Source organism: Aedes albopictus, chromosome 3 (genome assembly GCF_035046485.1).
Source record: "Aedes albopictus strain Foshan chromosome 3, AalbF5, whole genome shotgun sequence".
NCBI lineage: Eukaryota > Metazoa > Arthropoda > Insecta > Diptera > Culicidae > Aedes > Aedes albopictus.
The window spans coordinates 201,961,138-201,979,305 of record NC_085138.1 but is presented as its reverse complement, the minus strand read 5'-3'; the positions used below and the strand labels follow the sequence as shown (position 1 = coordinate 201,979,305).

Sequence of the window (18,168 nt, the reverse complement as noted above, 5' to 3'; positions counted from 1 at the left end):
AATCCAGCGGATTCCCAGCGGAATCCAGCGGATTCCCAGCGGAATCCAGCGGATTCCCAGCGGAATCCCAGCGGATTCCCAGCGGAATCCCAGCGGATTCCCAGCGGAATCCGGCATAACCTCGGCTATACTTCAACGTCATTAGTTAAATCATTTTAGACAAAAAAAAAACAACCAATGACAAAAAAGCAAAAAAGTGCGTTTTCCCATACTAAATTCCATTCAATTTCATACAAATTTTGCACAGTTATTTTAAGGTGTCTTACTGCATCACTAAGTTTTCAACCGAATCATTGACTTTTTGCTTTTCAATGATTGTTTGCCTCGCATTTTTGAAGTGATAAAAAACTGTCAATTCTGCAGCAACGCAGCAGAAAAAGTATCATAGCAATCACTGCGAGTGAGCATATATGATGATACTTTTTCATACGAATATTCGCTATGGTGGCAGAGAATTATCACTTTGAAATTTTGAGGCTCATATCCAACATGGCTGCCGATGCCGATGATGCCGTAAAAAGCCTTAAACGCTAAAAGGAATCGAAAAAGCTTTGTTCCAAAAAATCGACTCTGTTGACCCAGTGTACACCTCTTGTTTTGCACTCGTTTTCGGGTAATATTACTATGTACACTCATTGCACAATTATGGGTCACACACAGGCATCAAATTTTTCCCTCACTCACGCGAGTAACGATCTATCACACAGCGATATTATCCGGATAAAGCAGCCTGTGATATTTTCCTTGCACCCATATCCGATTGAAAAGGCTCTCACTCCGGTTCCTTGGCGTGATAAAAGTATGCTCTCTCCAACTAGTGCTCACTCACAAATCATTTGTTGACGCAGGAGAAAATGGTTGCTAAGGCTGCACCAACCCACGTTTCACCCGGTTGACGTCTGAGCAGTTCCATGTTATCTAGATGGCCATGAAAACAAGAACAATTAATGTAAACACGGCAATACTGAACGTCAAAAAAGTGATCTCGTGCATCGGTGGAAAAGTTATGTGATTCGGACACGGAGTGAAAAATTTGATGCTTTGTTGTTTATCCGTGAGTTGTGCATGGAGAGAAAGAGAATTATCGCGAGCGCTGGAGTGAGAGACTTTTATTTTTCATCCCATGCAATGAAAAATTATGATCGCGGAGGTGGATAAATCCGAAGAATCCGATCACGTGAGTGAGAAATTTGATGCCTGGTCACACACCATTATTAGTCACTTTCCACTTTAATTGATAAATACTAATTAATTGCAAGCTTTTGTTAGCCGTTATAATTTTTCGTTCATAAGTTGATTTGTTTTGTGTCAGTATGCGTATCGCACACAGGCTTATACGTTAAAACATACATATTTTTAATATTTTTGTTCGGCACAAAACCATCTGCCAAAGTAACGCCTCGGTTGTGAATATCGGAAAGTGCGTGCGCTGATTTTGTAAGCTCTGTAAAAGCGAGATTTAGTGATTTTCAAGTGCGGAATGGTATCGTCACCATAACAAAGGTATAATTAACGTTCTAAATGTAGAAATTCATGTGACTGCAGCTAATTAAAGCTTATTTTAGGCAAAATTTAGGTGACTCATTATTGTGCCAAGAAACACCGAAAATCACACAATTATGGGTCACTTTTTGTGCAGCATAATATTGATAGTTCTGCGAACATGTGAAACGAACACACGAGTGTTATTTCATAGACATCCCTATAATGTAAATAATGTTGTGCCTTTAAATAGGCAATCGGTATAATGAGTGCTCGAATCAGGGTTTCAATAGAATATCGCCTAAGAGAAGAAATTGTTAAGAGTAATTAAGTCTATCAATTGCAAGAAAATTTATGCTGTTGGAATGATTTCAAGAAAATTAAGAAAACGGAAATAAAAGAAAACCTAGAAAATTGGAGGTCTGGAGCCTTGGATAAGAACGATATCAGTTCTTTCCTAATCAGACCGCCGAAGAAGAAAATTAGAAAATTGTGTATTATAAGTAAAGTGATTGAAGCCTATTTGAAGTGAGCAAGTAAAGTTAAATTACAAGAAAAAAATCATTACAACAATTGATCAATTTAATTAAAGCTATTTTCAGAAATAAGTTGAGTTTTAATCGAGTTTCGCATTAAAAAAATCGTGAGTGGAGTGTTATCAAAGATTTGATCCTGTAAGCACATGTGTTAGAAAAATTAGTAGCCAATGATAACCAAATCTGTCATAAATAATTTCTTTAGAAAAAAAGCGTGAGTGGAGATTAATCAAGCTAATTTTGAGGAAGAAAAAGCCGAAAGTTGAGAAGCAACAACGTGAGGTAAATTGTGAGAATGTATAAGTGTTTTGGGGTGCTAATGAAATTTATTCCACAGTCACCACAGTGACCTCGTGGAGCATTGGGGTTGAGGAGTGACTTCGTTCGGTGGAACACCGAGCCACAGAGCGTAATTGGCACAACAAGCTGCTCGCCAAAATCATCGGCATCGTGCGATCGGACTAGGGCGATCCCCTGGAGGTTCTCCTCGTCTCGTGGCTGCGTGCCGCTAGGAGTGCCCCCAGAGTGCGTGGTCAACGGTTTTAAGGATTCGGCCTCGCGAAACCACACCGCTACCCGTGGTTGCCTGCGAACGCGAGTAGTCTGACTAGGGAAAGAAACCCACAGCCAGCGAGATCCGCCCCCCCCCCACTCACGTCCCGGGTATAGAAGATCCATGGAATTTAGTCCGATCGCCTCCAACTCCCACCCCACGTTCGTGTAAGTACCACGCCACGGTTGATGGTATTAGTGCTCTCCAGACTGGGCCGTCTGAGCTATTAGCGTCGTGTTTTGCATCGAACATCGAGGCGACGCCTGGTACCGAGCCCTCGGTGCACTCGGTCGGCGACCATCCGACTCCATCACCAATAACTGAGAACGCCTGGCTTAGCTCGACTAACAGCCGGCCGTCGGTCACCGCACGAAGATCGGCGTCGCTGCCGGCCGCTACACCCGGCAGAGAATGTAAGTACCTGACATTTTTATCGGAGCATGAGCACCCAAACACCAATACCTAGAGCGAGAATGAGTGATCAGTAGGGAAACAAAATGTATTGCTAGAGAATAAGCTTGAACTCACACACAAACTATTTGAAGAGCCACTCCAACAAGTGACGTCACTATTTAGGATTTTATAATTTGAACTTGAAAACTAAAACGGATCCGTTCAGAATCTAATAGGAACTTTTGTTTTAATCAATAAAACCACAACTTAGGAATGTAAATAGCTTTGAATATAAATAGTTTTTTTTAATAAATTGCCACAAAGGCAATCAAAATTGTTCTTTAAATCGGATTCAATAAACTTTGGCTAAGAATGTTCAACAATTATTTGGACTAAACAAGAACTATTAGACTTTTTTTTAAAACTATTAGAATTTGGGATATTTACCTGCTTTGGGGAGAGAGTTCTTTGGGAAAGTGTTGGGGAGTTTATGGTGGTGGATTCTAGGAAGTGTTGGGAAAATTTGGCTAGCAGGGCAAGACCGATCTTGAGTTCTGGCAGGCGACTTGCGTCGTCTGGCGCTTAAGCCAGAACTTAGAGGCCCTTCCAGGATCCTCCTTACACATGGGCATTGCATACTTTTAGGCGTTTATCGGTGGTTGTGTTGGAAATTTTGTCCCAATTTTGAAAATTTGATTCCAAATCGTGAGAACACGCTTCGTTAAGAGGTTTGAGACCAGTTTTAGATTCTACTACAGTTGATCAATCGAGAATAAGTGATTGTTCATTGAAAAAATAGACAAAACATTATTGTTTAGCCGATTCCTCTTGAGTGACCCATAATAGGCAACAAATTGACCCATAATTGTTACACAGCCAATTTTGACCCATTATTGTGGTTTTCATTATTCACCAACATTTTAGTAATTTTCACCGCCTAAAGTGAATTTTACAAGCAGATTTCCATATAAAACAATAAAAAGAAGTTTCAATGAACAGAATATAAAATAAAAATAATGAAAGTGTTATTTTTGTATGAAAAACGATTTATATTATGAAATGATTGTTCCTTGAGTGACCCATAATTGTGCAATGAGTGTAAATGTGATATATTTAAATGAAAATTGCCCAAAACTCCTTGTTTGGATTGTAGGTGTTAGGTAGAAATGGTTTATCCTTTTACAGCTGTAACATATATCTCGAGGTTATCCAAAACATCCAGAAGTTTTGAATTTAGTCTATTGAATACAAATAATTTTGTTTTCTTTTTAAATCACTTGAAATTTTTCAATTCATTCAAAGGTATCTTTTAAAACATGAAATGATGATGGTCATAATCTGGTGATGTTGTAGGCAGCATAAAACGCTCTGGAGCTTTGATTGTAAGGTCTTTACTTGCAATAGGATATTGTGGATTTACCGGCTACTTGTATTCTACCGGTTACTTGAGTAACCGTTACAAAGTAGCCGTTTTCATATAATAATCAACTTGATTGTCAAAAAATGAATGTCGCTGAATAGCTAGTGGCAACGAGGAATAGCGCATACAATGAAAATGTTTAAAAACATTTTGAAGTTTTTTTTTATAAAACGGCCTCTATTGGAGGCCATACTGAAGCGACCGGTAGAATACAAGTAGCCGGTAAATCCACAATACTAAACTAATGTATGCATGTCAGAACTAATTTCATTAGATTCATACGTGTAAATTAGAGTATGCGAGATTGACTTCGCATTAATGACGATTTTTAAAACCATTCAAATCCACATGTTCATATCCTTTAAGGGTTGAGAGATGTTCAACAATTGGCGAGTTTATCAGGTATGCAACAATTCGCGATATACCCAAATAGGAACAAGTATTGATGTTTGGAATAAATATGATCATTATAATCCGATTTACGTATTCAATAGGTACAACACAACAATAAGTAATAGATTAGATGAATAGAAATTCTCTCAGACGTTCGTGACTTCAGCTCTTCTTAAAAAAGGAGTAATTTAATTTCTATGGAATACAAAGGCCAATTTCGTCAGCCAGCACTAGCCCAGCAGTGACTGACGAGCAAACCTTGATGTATAATGTTATTCTGATAGAAACCGATACCCCAATAATTCAACCCCCAGAAGCATGGATCGGCAATTCCTAAACAAACTCGTTATTGCGGTGGGAGGCGTTCGCTGCCGGTCGTTAGGAAAATTTGTCTGATATTTTCTTTCTCTTCCCGTATTTTTTTTCGGTTCAACATATTCAATTTCTTAGGTATCGTTTTTCCTATCGTCGTACGTCGTCCCACTGACGCTGATATCGATGCTGTACGTCGGGATGCTCGCCCGGTTATGGAAAGGTGCACCGGGCGGCCGGGTATCCGCTGAATCAAGGTAGGTTGATATTGTCGGCGGAAATTGATTGCTTCCATCGTGTCCTATCCCTTTCTAATGCCTATCACACCTATTTCATATTTATATTCTAAACATAGTGCACAGTATGATTTCTAGATAGGGTGCCTGTACCAATTATGGCACTACCTGAGGGAAAATATTTGTGCAAAAATAAAGAGAAGACAAACGAATGTTATCAAAATGTTTAACGATAGGATTGTATGTCATTCCCCAGAAACCCATTCCCCAGAACGACATTCCCCAGAATGACCCAATCCCCAGAAATCCATTCCCCAGAATGGGACATTTCCCAGAAAATTATTCCCCAGAATGGGACATTCCCCAGAAAAATATGAGAATCAGTAGTTCCATGGGAATTCAGGTGAATTGTTAGTTTTTAGAGCTCTAGGTGATTTGACCGAACTCCAGCGGAAGATCAAAAGGCTTCAACGTGGTTCAAATCACCCTTCCGTTCAGGGAAATTTAAAATCGTTGAATGAGATAACTTTCAAATGGACATGGTTTTCATATAATGATGCCTTCGTCAGTGTATCTCAAATGAATATTGAGTTAAAAACAAAAATGCGGCAACCTTACTTGAAGAAGGTTGTATTTCTGTAAGAATGGTAACTAATGTCAGACATTTTATCATTCAACTTTAAATAAAACCCAATAAAAAGAAAATCTCAATTCCAAAAAATCCCAAAAGAACAGCCTGTTAATTGAAGAAGGCAAATTTCAGATGAAAAAAGTCAGCCATTCTATTGGACACACCTCAGAATGACTGTTTCAGCAGTACGTTAAGTTGTAGAGTTCCATATTTTTGCATGAAGTTGAATATGCAAATACCAGTGTTATGAAAAATGAAAAAAAAGATGGTGGCTCATTAGGACAAACATTCCATAAACTGAAAAATAATTCTACTTCAAATAATATTAATGTGATTACTTTTGTGTAAATCAAGTTGTCAAATGCCTTAGTGAAGGTTTTCGGATGCCAGACGCTGGATTTTATCCTTGTGTGTTCCCTTCAAAATTTCTTAGAAGGATGAAACGGAAACCATGTTGCGTTGGATCTTCCTCGCGAGCATTCATTTTTGCATCTTCGCGATCCATTATTCACAAGCATTCGTTTTTTATTTATGCTTCGCGAAGAACACTCTAGCAAGTCAATGGGAGCAGTGAACGAGGAAGTAAGTTGATCATTTGTGCAGACCACATGCGACTTCCATTCGTTCATGGTGCTCACTCCTTCCATCGTCTTCTTCGTTGCGAGTGCATTTTGACAGTTGCGTTGCGGCTAATCTGGTTGGGAAATACCTGGCATCAGGCATTAAAATTCTACGCCGAAATCCGGATTTTCCGCAATCCTCGGTGACCGCTCCGGCTCCCCCTCTCAGTAGAAGGTGATTTTTTGAATCGAATTAGCCCAATCGGCGATAAAATGGCAAAAATATGACCATTTTCATTTAGCAGGTACCAGGGTACCATGTTAGCTAGAATGCCGTGCAACGGGTGCCGTTCACGAAGCTGCTCGTGTGAATGGTTTTCTGATCTTCGCGAAGAGCACGCATGATGCATTGAAGCAATCATGTCTTCGGGCGATGAAGTTTTTTTTTCCAGTCGTAACGAGCGACGACGACGCTTTGTTGATGACGAACAAAGCTCAAGCAATGGCAAACCTGTTCACTCGCAGTTCACATGTACATAGCGAAGCAATATTCATCGCCCTTCGCATGTTTCATTAGTGTTCAAGCACTTTGGGCAGGCACGAAGATACTCTATGCCCAAGGAAGTCAAGGAAATTTCCTTTACGAAAAGATCCTGGAACGACCGGGAATCGAACCCGTCACCCTCAGCATGGTCATGCTGAATACCCGTGCGTTTACCGCCTCGGCTATATGGGACTTATACATGCCATATAAATCTGATACATTAGAATAACTTTGTCAGCATTAGAAAGACATTTACAAAAAAAAGTTGTATTGGGTTTACTCGACGCCATTTCGAAGTCCCAAAAAAATGACCACGTGGTTTATGGACAGCCCCTAAGTAATGGTATATGTGAACAATCACTAGTGCAACTACAAGCATAGTGCTGATCAACCTCCCGTATCAGGGTTACTCAAATTTTATCCCGAAACCAATTTGAAAATGAAAATAGAACCGATTCTGGGGAATGTCCTATTCTGGGGAATGGCTTTCTGGGGAATGGGTCATTCTGGGGAAAGGCTTTCTGGGAAATGTCCCATTCTGGGGAATGGGATTCTGGGGAATGGCATTCTGGGGAACGGCATTATGGGGAATGGGATTCTGGGAAATGACCTACAACCAAACGATAGCATAGCTTCCCATACTTTACAGTAAAAACATAGAAACGGAGCCAAAACTACTTTGAGTGTTTATTACAGCGTGTGCCAATGATAGGAACCCTGTAGGGAAGTGGAACCATCTCGGCAGGGGTCTTATTTTGGGCACTTTTCTGCTATAACTCAGTAAATTCTGAACAAATTTAGAGAATTTTTGGAACGCGATGAGATACGTATAGTATCTAACCGTGTACAAAATTTCAGGTCAATTGGTTTGGGATTGACTGAGTTATAGCGAAGAGTGCCCAAAATACCGGCCGCTGCCCAAATGGTTCGCTACCCTACCAGTTATGGTTACATTTTTTAAATGAATCGGAATCGGGTCAATGGGGGCGAAAAAAACGGCAAAAGCGGCGAGGTCGAGAAGTCAAAAAAAAAAAAATGACCACGTGGTTTATGGACAGCCCCTTTCTGAAGTTCACTCATATTTTTGAGATTAGTGCAACGTAAGAACTATATCGCAATCACACGATACGACGCGGAACAGGACATAACCCTTTTTGTTCCTACACAAACGAAAAAGGATATAAACTTATCTAAGCTTTGTCTTCATTCATCAACGGCTGCTCCGTAGTAGCAATGTACATCGACTCCCATGCGTTGATGTGTGAGACTTTCGACTGGACTTCCTAGGAAATCTTCCACTCTGAACCGACTGGACTTCCTAGGAAATCTTCCAGGAATCTGCTGGTATCCAGCAAATTTTAAGCGGTCTCTTAGCGGAATCCAATTAAAATTCTAAACAGAAAGAAATTTTGAAAACTACCCGATGGGCCGATGGGAAGCCGCTGGAACTCACTGCTGGAATCTGCAGGGATTCGACCACGAATCCGCTGAGATTCGACTAGGAATCTGCTGGGATTTCACTGGAAATCGCTAGCTTCTGCGCTGTAAGTTCGCCTGATTCTGCTAGATATTTTAATTTGACTGTTCTATTCGTGTGTTATGTGTGGTCCAACAGCCATCCATATTGCCTTCTAAAGGACGGCCCTGGTTTCAGGATTCAACCGAATATGTATAAAGCCACTATGCGACTTGGCGTGGTGATGTCCCAGTGGTGTGTGATGTTAATGATGATATCTACTCTACCGGAAGCGTTTCGATTTCACCGATAATAACATTAATTGGTTTGCCCTTGATATACATAAGTGAATCAATTTCGGTTCTTGGAATAATGTACGGCATGTGATAATCATGGATTGATTACATGTATTGTGTATTGTGATGAAGATCAAAGAGAGAGAATGAACCAAAAAAAGAAAGAATGGAATAATGGCAGTTGCATTCAATGTTTTTCTAGCTGTAACTGTTTTCTTGTTCAATCCCCTGTTTCAGATGAAGATAAAATAAAATCATCTATCTGAAATTGAAAAAAAAAATGGATCCCCTACATGTGCGATATTTGATTGACAAGTTTTCCACATTTAATTTCCATTCCACTTCATCTGAATTGTGATAATGAGAAATTCTGTCAATTACATCAAAGCATTCACAAGTTCATTTTCATACGAATCGAATAAACTATTTTTACTAAGGTTGCAACTTAACCTAAATCATTGCTGTACACAATGTAAATAAGCTGATATTCAGCTGTCATTGTTACTTTGGAAGTACACAGGGTCATATTAACGAGCCTGGATAAAACAAAGAGGAGAAACGTCAAAATTGGAACAGGCGATTTAGTGTCATCCCCATAGTTCCAATCGAACAGGAGACCTGTCAAAACGACAAGGATTCGCCACTTTTTTATACTCGAGACACTTTAGGTCATATAACTAGACGAGTGCACCGATAAACTGAATTCATCGCGGTCCGAGAATTTTGACACTACAGCGGGGTCGCTTCCAATCAGAAGTGAGAGATTTCCATTCAGAATTGAACAATTCTGATTGGGAACGACCCCGCTGTAGTGTCAAAATTCTCGGACCGCGATGAATTCAGTTCATCGGTGCACTCGTCTATATTCCACCAGGAATGAACTAAAATCTAGATTGAGTTTAAATAAGGGCGAAAGTAACATGAGAGAGTTCTCTTAATCGACTCTCTCTTCTGCAAATTAAAGTGACAAGATGCAAATTCAATCGAACTTTTTTACACTTAAACGCTAGATTGCATCGCAACCTAGCGATTTATGACCAAAAAGTTCAACAATGTTTGCATCTTGTCACTTTAATTTGAAGAAGAGAGAGTCGATGAAGAGAACTCTCTCATGTTACTTTCGCCCTTATTTAAACTCAATCTAGAAATACTAACATCCATGACAATCTGATGGAGTCAAACCAGATGAGCATTGATTTGTTTTTGATCAAATATTTGACCCTGTGTATTAGTATCTTAATAGAGAATACGACAATGATTTTTCTTAAGGGCCTAACTGACTTGATCGATTTCTCTTCGTGGACTCTCACTTTCGCTAATAACTTGATCAAAACAAACAAAATCATTGTTCTTTGTTTTCTAGAGCAAGATGTAGTCGTCGTCTTCGCATTTCAACCAAAACAATCTTTGGAAAACTTAATACATTTTCCGTAATAACACAAAGAGATTATACATTACAGAGGGTCATCCCCTGTAAACATGTAGACTCTTGAATTACTCATCCCTGTTAATTTAGGGCCACAGCTGTAAAGGCGTGGGTATTCAGTAGGGCCATGCTAAGGGTGACGAGTTGGATTCAGGGCTGGTTCAGGAACTTTTCGTAAAGGAAATTTTCTTGACTTCCTTGGGCATAGATAGAACTTCCACACGCAGAGAAATTAATTGTAAACACAATTAAATTCTAGTTCAAATCAACCGATTTTTCAGTTTATTATAGCGACAAACTGATTTTAAGTTCAAACTGAACTGCTCCGTTGTTTGATAATACAAATATTTTCATTTGTCGAAATTTTTGACAGTTTGTTAAAACAAACAGAGATTTGGCTTGTTTTAAACGAATGCACTTTTGCCACTAACAAAGACGGAATGTGATTGTGTTGGTGACGGCAGCAGCTGCGGCAGCTCGGAAATCTATTTTCAGGTCGTTGGCAAGCGGATGGGAAAAAGGACGACTAAAAAAGACAAAAAAGGCGAAACCGATCAACTTTTTGTTGGTGCTGTTGTGAGTACCTGCGCGTTATCCATCACGGCCAAAGCTGAACTTGAAAATTGGCGAGATGGATTTGTTACACCTTCTTCGTTGTGACGATGTTGGGATAAGCATTTTAAAGATGTGTGAGTAGCGTGGGACATAAAAAGAAATTTTACTCCTGTACACTTTTTGAGTTCCATTTTGGCCCCATATCAACTGTGCAAAATTTCAGCTCGATCGAAAAAAAAAACTATATTTCAGCGCCAGCCGCTTTAAGTTTTCATACGATTTACTATGGGGAAAATTTGGAAGTCTGATTCCTCGTGAAGTTATCTACAGAAATCATTCAACGACTTATTTTTAGGTATCAAGCGATTTTTCTTTGAAGATGTAAATTATCCCCATAGTAAATCGTATGAAAAACTAAGAAAGGCGGGCGCTAAAATATAGTTTTTTCGATCGATCTGAATTTTTGCATAGTTGATATGGGACCAAAATAGAACTCAAAAAGTATACAGGAGTTGGAGTTTTTCCATTTTTTACGCAGAAAAATAAATTGTAAACACAATTAAATTCTAGTTCAAATCAACCGATTTTTCAATTTACTATAGCGACAAACTGATTTCTAGTTTAAACTGAACTGTTCTATTGTTTGATAATACAAATATTTTCATTTGTCGAAATTTTTGGCAGTTTGTTAAAACAAACAGAGATATGGTATTTTCAACATGAAATAATGGTTGATTCAAACGACTGCACGTTTGCCACTAACAAACCCGGAATGTGATTGTGTTGGTGACGGCAGCAACTGCGGCAGCTCGGAAATCTATTTTTAGACCGTCGGGGAGCGGATGGGGAGGAGAACGACCAAAAAAAGACAAAAAAGGCGAAACTGATCAACTTTTTGTGGATGCTGTCGTGAGTACCTGCGCGTTATCCATCACGGCCAAAGCTACGTTTGGAAGTTGGCGTGATGGATTTGCTGCACCTTCTTCGTTGTGGCGATGTTGGGGTAAGCATTTTATAGATGTGTGGGTGCTTTCGGACTATGTTTATGGTTTTTATTTTGTTGAAACAAACGAAATTTTTGACATAACATGAAATGATGGTAATCGGTTGTTTTTATCGATAAACTCTAAATGAAAACAATAAAATATAACTTTGAAATAAGTAAATTCTCAGTTTGAAAATCAATCATGCGTTTTATTGTTTTAAACAAGCGCCATTTTTCTGCGTGTGCCGTTTCCCTATTTCTAGAACATTCAATTAACAATTCCATCATTAACCACATATATGCTAATTATATTTAACTTGCAGGAGAGGCAAAAAGCGCGTCACCCGAATGGTGGTAGTGGTTGTGCTGGCGTTTGCAATTTGTTGGTGTCCTATTCAGGTAAGGATTCTAACGAAAATTTCAATAGATTTCATTAAACAAACTGCAAGCGGGACAAATTATTGACATGGAAAACAAATGATCAGTTTCCATGCGGTGTAGCATTAATTATTTTAGAAATCATTGGGGTTCAATATAGAATGTATTATGTACTCTCCATTAATAATGGGTCAAACATTATAAGTAAAATGTGAACAATACATTGCAATCGTAGGACGGCTGCACAGTGCACTCATATGGGAACTTTCTTATGCACTTTAACTTTACACATTGTTAGTTTTCCTAAGAACATCCGGCTATGATGTGAGGACCCATATGGCTCTCTGAAAAGTTTCATTGAAAGTTTGCCTAACACAAGATACATGTACTGCACGTACACAAAAACTTGATGCACTATACCCTTATGAATAAGCAAGAAGCATGGAGCACATACACGTTCTTGCCATTTCCTTGGCCGTCTTCGCTCTAATGATGTTTGAGTGCAACCACAATATCAACCATCTTTTAGAGAAAATTGAGAAGCCCGAGGGTATTCAAACATGAAAATCTAAATCTTCACTTTTGGATGGAAAGACGACTTTCCAGAAAATCCAGCAATATGCATAAATCGTTCATCCGCAACGCGGGAAGCAAATTAATCATTTTATCTAATTTAAACAGTCTCAAAACAAACACCGGCAGATTGGTTTCTGTTTTGAATTAGCCGGAGTTGGAAATGTGAAGTTTTTATGAAACGGCAATTCAACAAATTATGCTAATTTTGCTTCCACCTCATGCTACGGTGGAAATGGATAATCCAGACAAGATTTTTTTTATACGAAGCTCGCCCTCTATACCTTTGCGTTTGCAGGAAAAAAAAAACTCCCACCATGAGGATGCTTACTAATTTGATTCCATCTCTCCATCCCCGCCATCCGCAGATCATATTGGTGCTGAAGTCCTTCGACGTGTACGAAGTCACACACGCCAGCATCATCATACAAATTGTGGCACACGTACTGGCGTACACGAACTCCTGCATTAATCCGGTGCTGTACGCATTTCTGTCGGACAATTTTCGGAAGGCATTCCGCAAGGTGAGTATGTGGTACCATTTTGTACCTAAGTGGACATTCCGGTCCATTCGACCAGCAACGAGTACTACTGCGGCACAGTGGGAAATCCAGTGGAAGTCAATGGAACATCATTTGATGCGTATGATGGAATCGGAGATTTAAGTTTTATTGAAGCTGAAATTGAAACTTGTGCTAAAATTGGAATAAGAGCATTCATTAAAAAAAAACTTTGATTCAAATTAAATTAAAATCTTAAATTGAATCAAAAATGATAAGAAAAAAATGGGTCTGAACCTGTAACGAAAATCTTTTAACAGTCAGTGAAACTAAAACCGAAATATAAACAAAACCGAAGTTGCTGGAGCAACAGAAACTGAAACTAACAGAAACTGAATGATAAACAGAACTAAACAGAAACAATACGGAAGCAGACATAAAATTGAATCGGAAACTAAATTTGAAACTGAAAAAAAATACTAAAAAGAAACCCAAACAAAATTGGAACAGAAGCTGAAACTACAATGAAGCAAATAAAAATATAAACAAAATCGGAACCTGTATTAAAACTAAACTGCATCTGAACCTATATTGAAAAGCAAAACAGAAAGATGATCAAAACCTGAAAGAGAAATTTAAACACCTAATGCGGCTCTGTGACCCTTAGTGATTCAAATTCCCAAATTCATGCTATTCGAAACCAAATGATCGACTGATTCCGTTTTTTTTTTTGTTTTCATGCGTTTTTAGTGAAAATGGGAGCGTATAAGCTTAGTAACGGAACTGATACCTACTTAAACAGAACCAATAACTATTCAAACATAAATATTTACAGAGTTTGTAACAAAAACTAATTAGTTAGTTAGTTTTTATTTTTAACCAAAATTCAGAAAGAGGGAAAAGTCCCTTTGAGTGATTTTTTTTTCTCTCAATGAAATCGTTCTCAAAAAGGCACAAAACCTCTTAATCTTTTCGAAAAACATTTACAAAGGTAATATAACTTAAAATAAAGGCTCAAATGGCATTCGTTCATAGCAGAGCCAAATCTTGAATATGGGCCGAAAATCCTCCAAAGTCTTGAATGAACCACAATTTTCATCTACCACTGAGATATCTTGCTAAATTCTGAAACGAGAAATTAAAAAAAGAGAATCATGCTATATACGAAATTTCATTTAAAAATTTATAAAGTATTTTCATCAAACGAAGATTTTTACTTCCTAAATACTACAATGGAAAACTATATGATCAATGTCCTTATAGGCTGAGCAAAAATCACATAAATCAGAATCTTTGACATCAATACGATATAAATGACTGTTACAGACATAAGTCTCGATAATGTACACATGAAGTTTCGTCCAACAAACATATTTTTAAACCATAAATTTTGGTTAACTATAGGCCAAATGGAATGACACCAACGTCCCTTATCACTAGAATCCCATGAATATTGTCAATTAACTAACGAATGGTTTCTGAACTCTGTAAAATATTCAGATGAAGCAATTTGTCGACAATATTCAACACCATTACGAACACCTAGTTTGGCTAAAGCATCAGCTTGCTCATTACCGTAAATATTTGAATGAGCAGGAACCCACACGAACTTGATAACAAAACCCTGAAGATGTAAATTATATAGTCCATAGTTATAAACTATGGATAGTCCAGATAGTTATAAACTATCTGAACATATAATAAAAATATTTGGCGACAAATTTCTGATTAAAGTACATGTATTATATAATGCAATTAATTCAGCAATTAAAATCGAGCAAGGAGATTGTAGTTTAAAAAAAATATGCTGAAGAATAATTGTAAATACCAAATCCAGCTACATTTTGGATTAATTATCCATCAGAAAAGTAAAACTGATTAGGCTCTAGGCCAACAAATTTACGTTTAAATAAAATAGGTGCAAAGCGAGGATATGTACTAAAAAAGAAACTAAAATAGTAATTAAAACAGTAATTAAAGCATAAATTGAAACAAACAGTGAGTCAGCACAAACAAAACAGAAACTGAAACAGAAACTACAACACAAACAAAACTGAAACGAAAACTAAAACAGGAAACGAAATAGGAGCATAATGAAAAACACTCAAATAGAAACAAATATAGAAAGTGAAACTAAAAGTTAAACTGTTACAGAAATTGAATCATAAACTAAAACAGAATCAGCTTTGTAAAAGCCAATTGAAAATTAATCCAAAACTAACATCATAATTATAAGTAAAATAGAAAAAAAACCCAACCGAATCAATAATTGCACGGTGTCTGTGGCAAAAAGTATTATCGAAAAAATATCAGTATCGCTAAGTCACCCATCAAATGAAAGCTAAGGGTGTCCTCTTTCATTTGAGGCTAAGAGCGAAATGTTCTATCGGGGGTCTAGAGCAATTTTTATTTTTTTCGTGATTTCTAGAATAAATTTCCGAAGAATACTTATGTTTTGGGTACTTTTTACCCAAAATTTGTATAAGAAAATGACCCCCGATAGTACATTTCCATCTTAGCCTCAAATGAAAGTATAGACCCTTAGCATTCATTTGGTGAGTGACTTATGGATACTGATTTTTTTCTAACAAAATTCTTCTACTATATACACCGTGGTTGGCTTATGTTCTAGTTTCAGTTAAGAATGATTTAAACTTCCGGTAAACTGAAAGTGGAAGTTTAAGGCGAAACTGGAAGCATTTCCTCACTTTTTGGTTTTTGATTTTTTATTAAATAACGAAGCAATAATTTCAAAATCGGTTTTCGTGCACATGTAGAGTATGGATCAAGGTATCTTCTGATTTTTTTTTTTTTGTAGTGGAAAATATTTTTCGTTTTTTGCAAAAACCATTTTTGAACAAAATTTCACAAAAAAATGGTTTCTGCAAAAATGGAAAACATTTTAAATTACGTGGTATCGACAGCTGCAAGGGTCCTGGTTCAGACGGATTGCCTCCGTTGTTCATCAAAGAGTGTTCTTCTTCGTTAGCTGCTCCGGTCGCTCAGCTATTTAATCGTTCACTCCGGGAAAGCACGTTTCCGTCACGGTGGAAAGAGGCGTTGATAACACCCATCCACAAATCCGGAAATGTTCATGACGTCCGAAACTATAGAGGGATTTCGATTCTAAACTGCCTGCCGAAGGTTTTCGAGAGCATGGTGTTGGATTTTGTCTACCCAGCGGTAAAGAATATCATCGACGTGGACCAGCATGGCTTCGTCAAAAAACGATCAACGACCACAAATCTTATGACGTATGTGACCATGCTAACAAACCTCATAGAAAAACGTAAACAGATCGATGCAGTGTATATTGATTTCTCGAAAGCGTTCGACCGAGTACCACACCTACTAGCGGTTGAGAAGTTGAGACGAATGGGATTTCCTGATTGGTTGACTGGTTGGATTGCTTCTTACCTGCAGAATCGTCGTGCTTCTGTTAGATTGGGGGCTATTAAATCCGAATATTTTCACATCACGTCCGGTGTGCCTCAAGGCAGTCATCTCGGTCCTCTGCTCTTCATACTCTTCGTGAACGATCTTTGTGGTGAGCTGAAATCATTCAAAAGTATGTATGCGGACGATCTCAAAATCTTTCGAGTAGTGTCATCAGCACTGGATTGCTGCGCACTGCAAGCGGACGTCGAACAAGTGGTGGACTGGTGTCACAGAAATGGGATGGAGGTGAATGTGCAAAAATGCAGCGTTATCACCTTTACTCGACTTTTCTCTCCTATAGTCTTCTCGTACACGTTGCGGAACTGTGCGCTGGAAAGAGTATCGAGCGTCAAAGATCTTGGTATTACTCTGGACACTAAGCTGCGATTTACGGAGCACATATCCTTGGTAGTAGCCAAGGCATACGCAATCCTCGGTCTAGTAAAGCGAAACACTCGGGATTTCAACGATGTTTACTGCCTGAAAGCCATATACGTCAGCCTGATTCGCAGCATTTTGGAATACAGCGTAATTGTTTGGTGTCCATATCATGCTACACACATCAATCGGATTGAACGTGTCCAGAAGGCGTTTGTCAGATTTGCACTTCGAAGACTACCGTGGAGAGACAGGATGAACCTTCCGCCATACGAAAATCGATGTGCACTAATCAACCTCCCGACGTTGGCAACAAGGAGAACGTATCTACAGAGACTCTTTGTTTTCGACCTGCTAGAGAACAACATTGACTGTGCCGAGCTCCTAGCAAGACTTCGCATCAATGCTCCAGTGAGAAGAACGCGGCGTATTGTTTTCTTCAGGCGCGGGACAAATCGCACGCTATACGGCCAGCATAACCCGCTCGATGTGTGCTGTCAGTCCTTTAATGTAGTGTATCATTTGTATGATTTTAATTTGTCCAAAAATGTGTTTAAGACCAGAATTAGTAATTAAGTTTTAGTCTGTACGATTCCATAATCGAAGACTGTAAAAATAAATAAATAAATAAATTTTCCAACTCAAAAAAAATCAGTAGATACCTTGATCCATACTCTACATGTGCACGAAATCCGATTTTGAAAATATTGCTTCGTTATTTAATAAAAAATCAAAAACCGAAAAAATGAGAAAATGCTTCCAGTTTCGCCTTAAATTATTCTTCTGGATCTAGCTGCGCGTGATGCTGTAAGGAGTGGCTTTCAGCCCTTACCCGCTGTTACCCGGCAGGGCGGCCTAAAGCAGGGTACCTCCACTAAATTCTGGATTTCGGATGAAATGAAATGTTTAAATAATTAATTTTTCAATTTTAAATACTTATATTGTAATCTGACCTTTTACCCCGTTTTCCCCTTAGCACTTCGGCTTCGGTCGACTCGTTGGGGCCCTTCGATGAACAGCAGCGGTGGTGATGGTCGTCGTTGGTTCGCTCCCGCACGGTCTATGCGGAGCTCCTTCTTCTTCTTCTTTCTTCTTCTACTCTTGGGCACTTTTGGACTGTAAA

General features: G+C 38.5%; 1 protein-coding gene and 1 long non-coding RNA gene across 5 annotated transcripts in view; both read left to right on the top strand.

Annotated features, from left to right (window-relative positions):
- The window catches only part of LOC109406334 (allatostatin-A receptor), an 83,852-nt gene that overhangs the window by 40,712 nt on the left and 24,972 nt on the right, over positions 1-18,168 (top strand). For all 4 annotated transcript variants that reach the window (XM_062858541.1, XM_062858540.1, XM_062858543.1 and 1 more), the window contains exons 6-8: positions 5,228-5,346; positions 12,102-12,177; positions 13,098-13,253. In XM_062858541.1, coding sequence (XP_062714525.1) covers positions 5,228-5,346; positions 12,102-12,177; positions 13,098-13,253 — 351 coding nt within the window. The remainder of the gene's footprint in view (positions 1-5,227; positions 5,347-12,101; positions 12,178-13,097; positions 13,254-18,168) is intronic.
- LOC134291163 (uncharacterized) lies at positions 1,509-3,607 on the top strand. Its single transcript, XR_009998945.1, has 3 exons — positions 1,509-2,156; positions 2,224-2,300; positions 2,356-3,607. It is a non-coding gene; the product is annotated as an uncharacterized LOC134291163 (long non-coding RNA).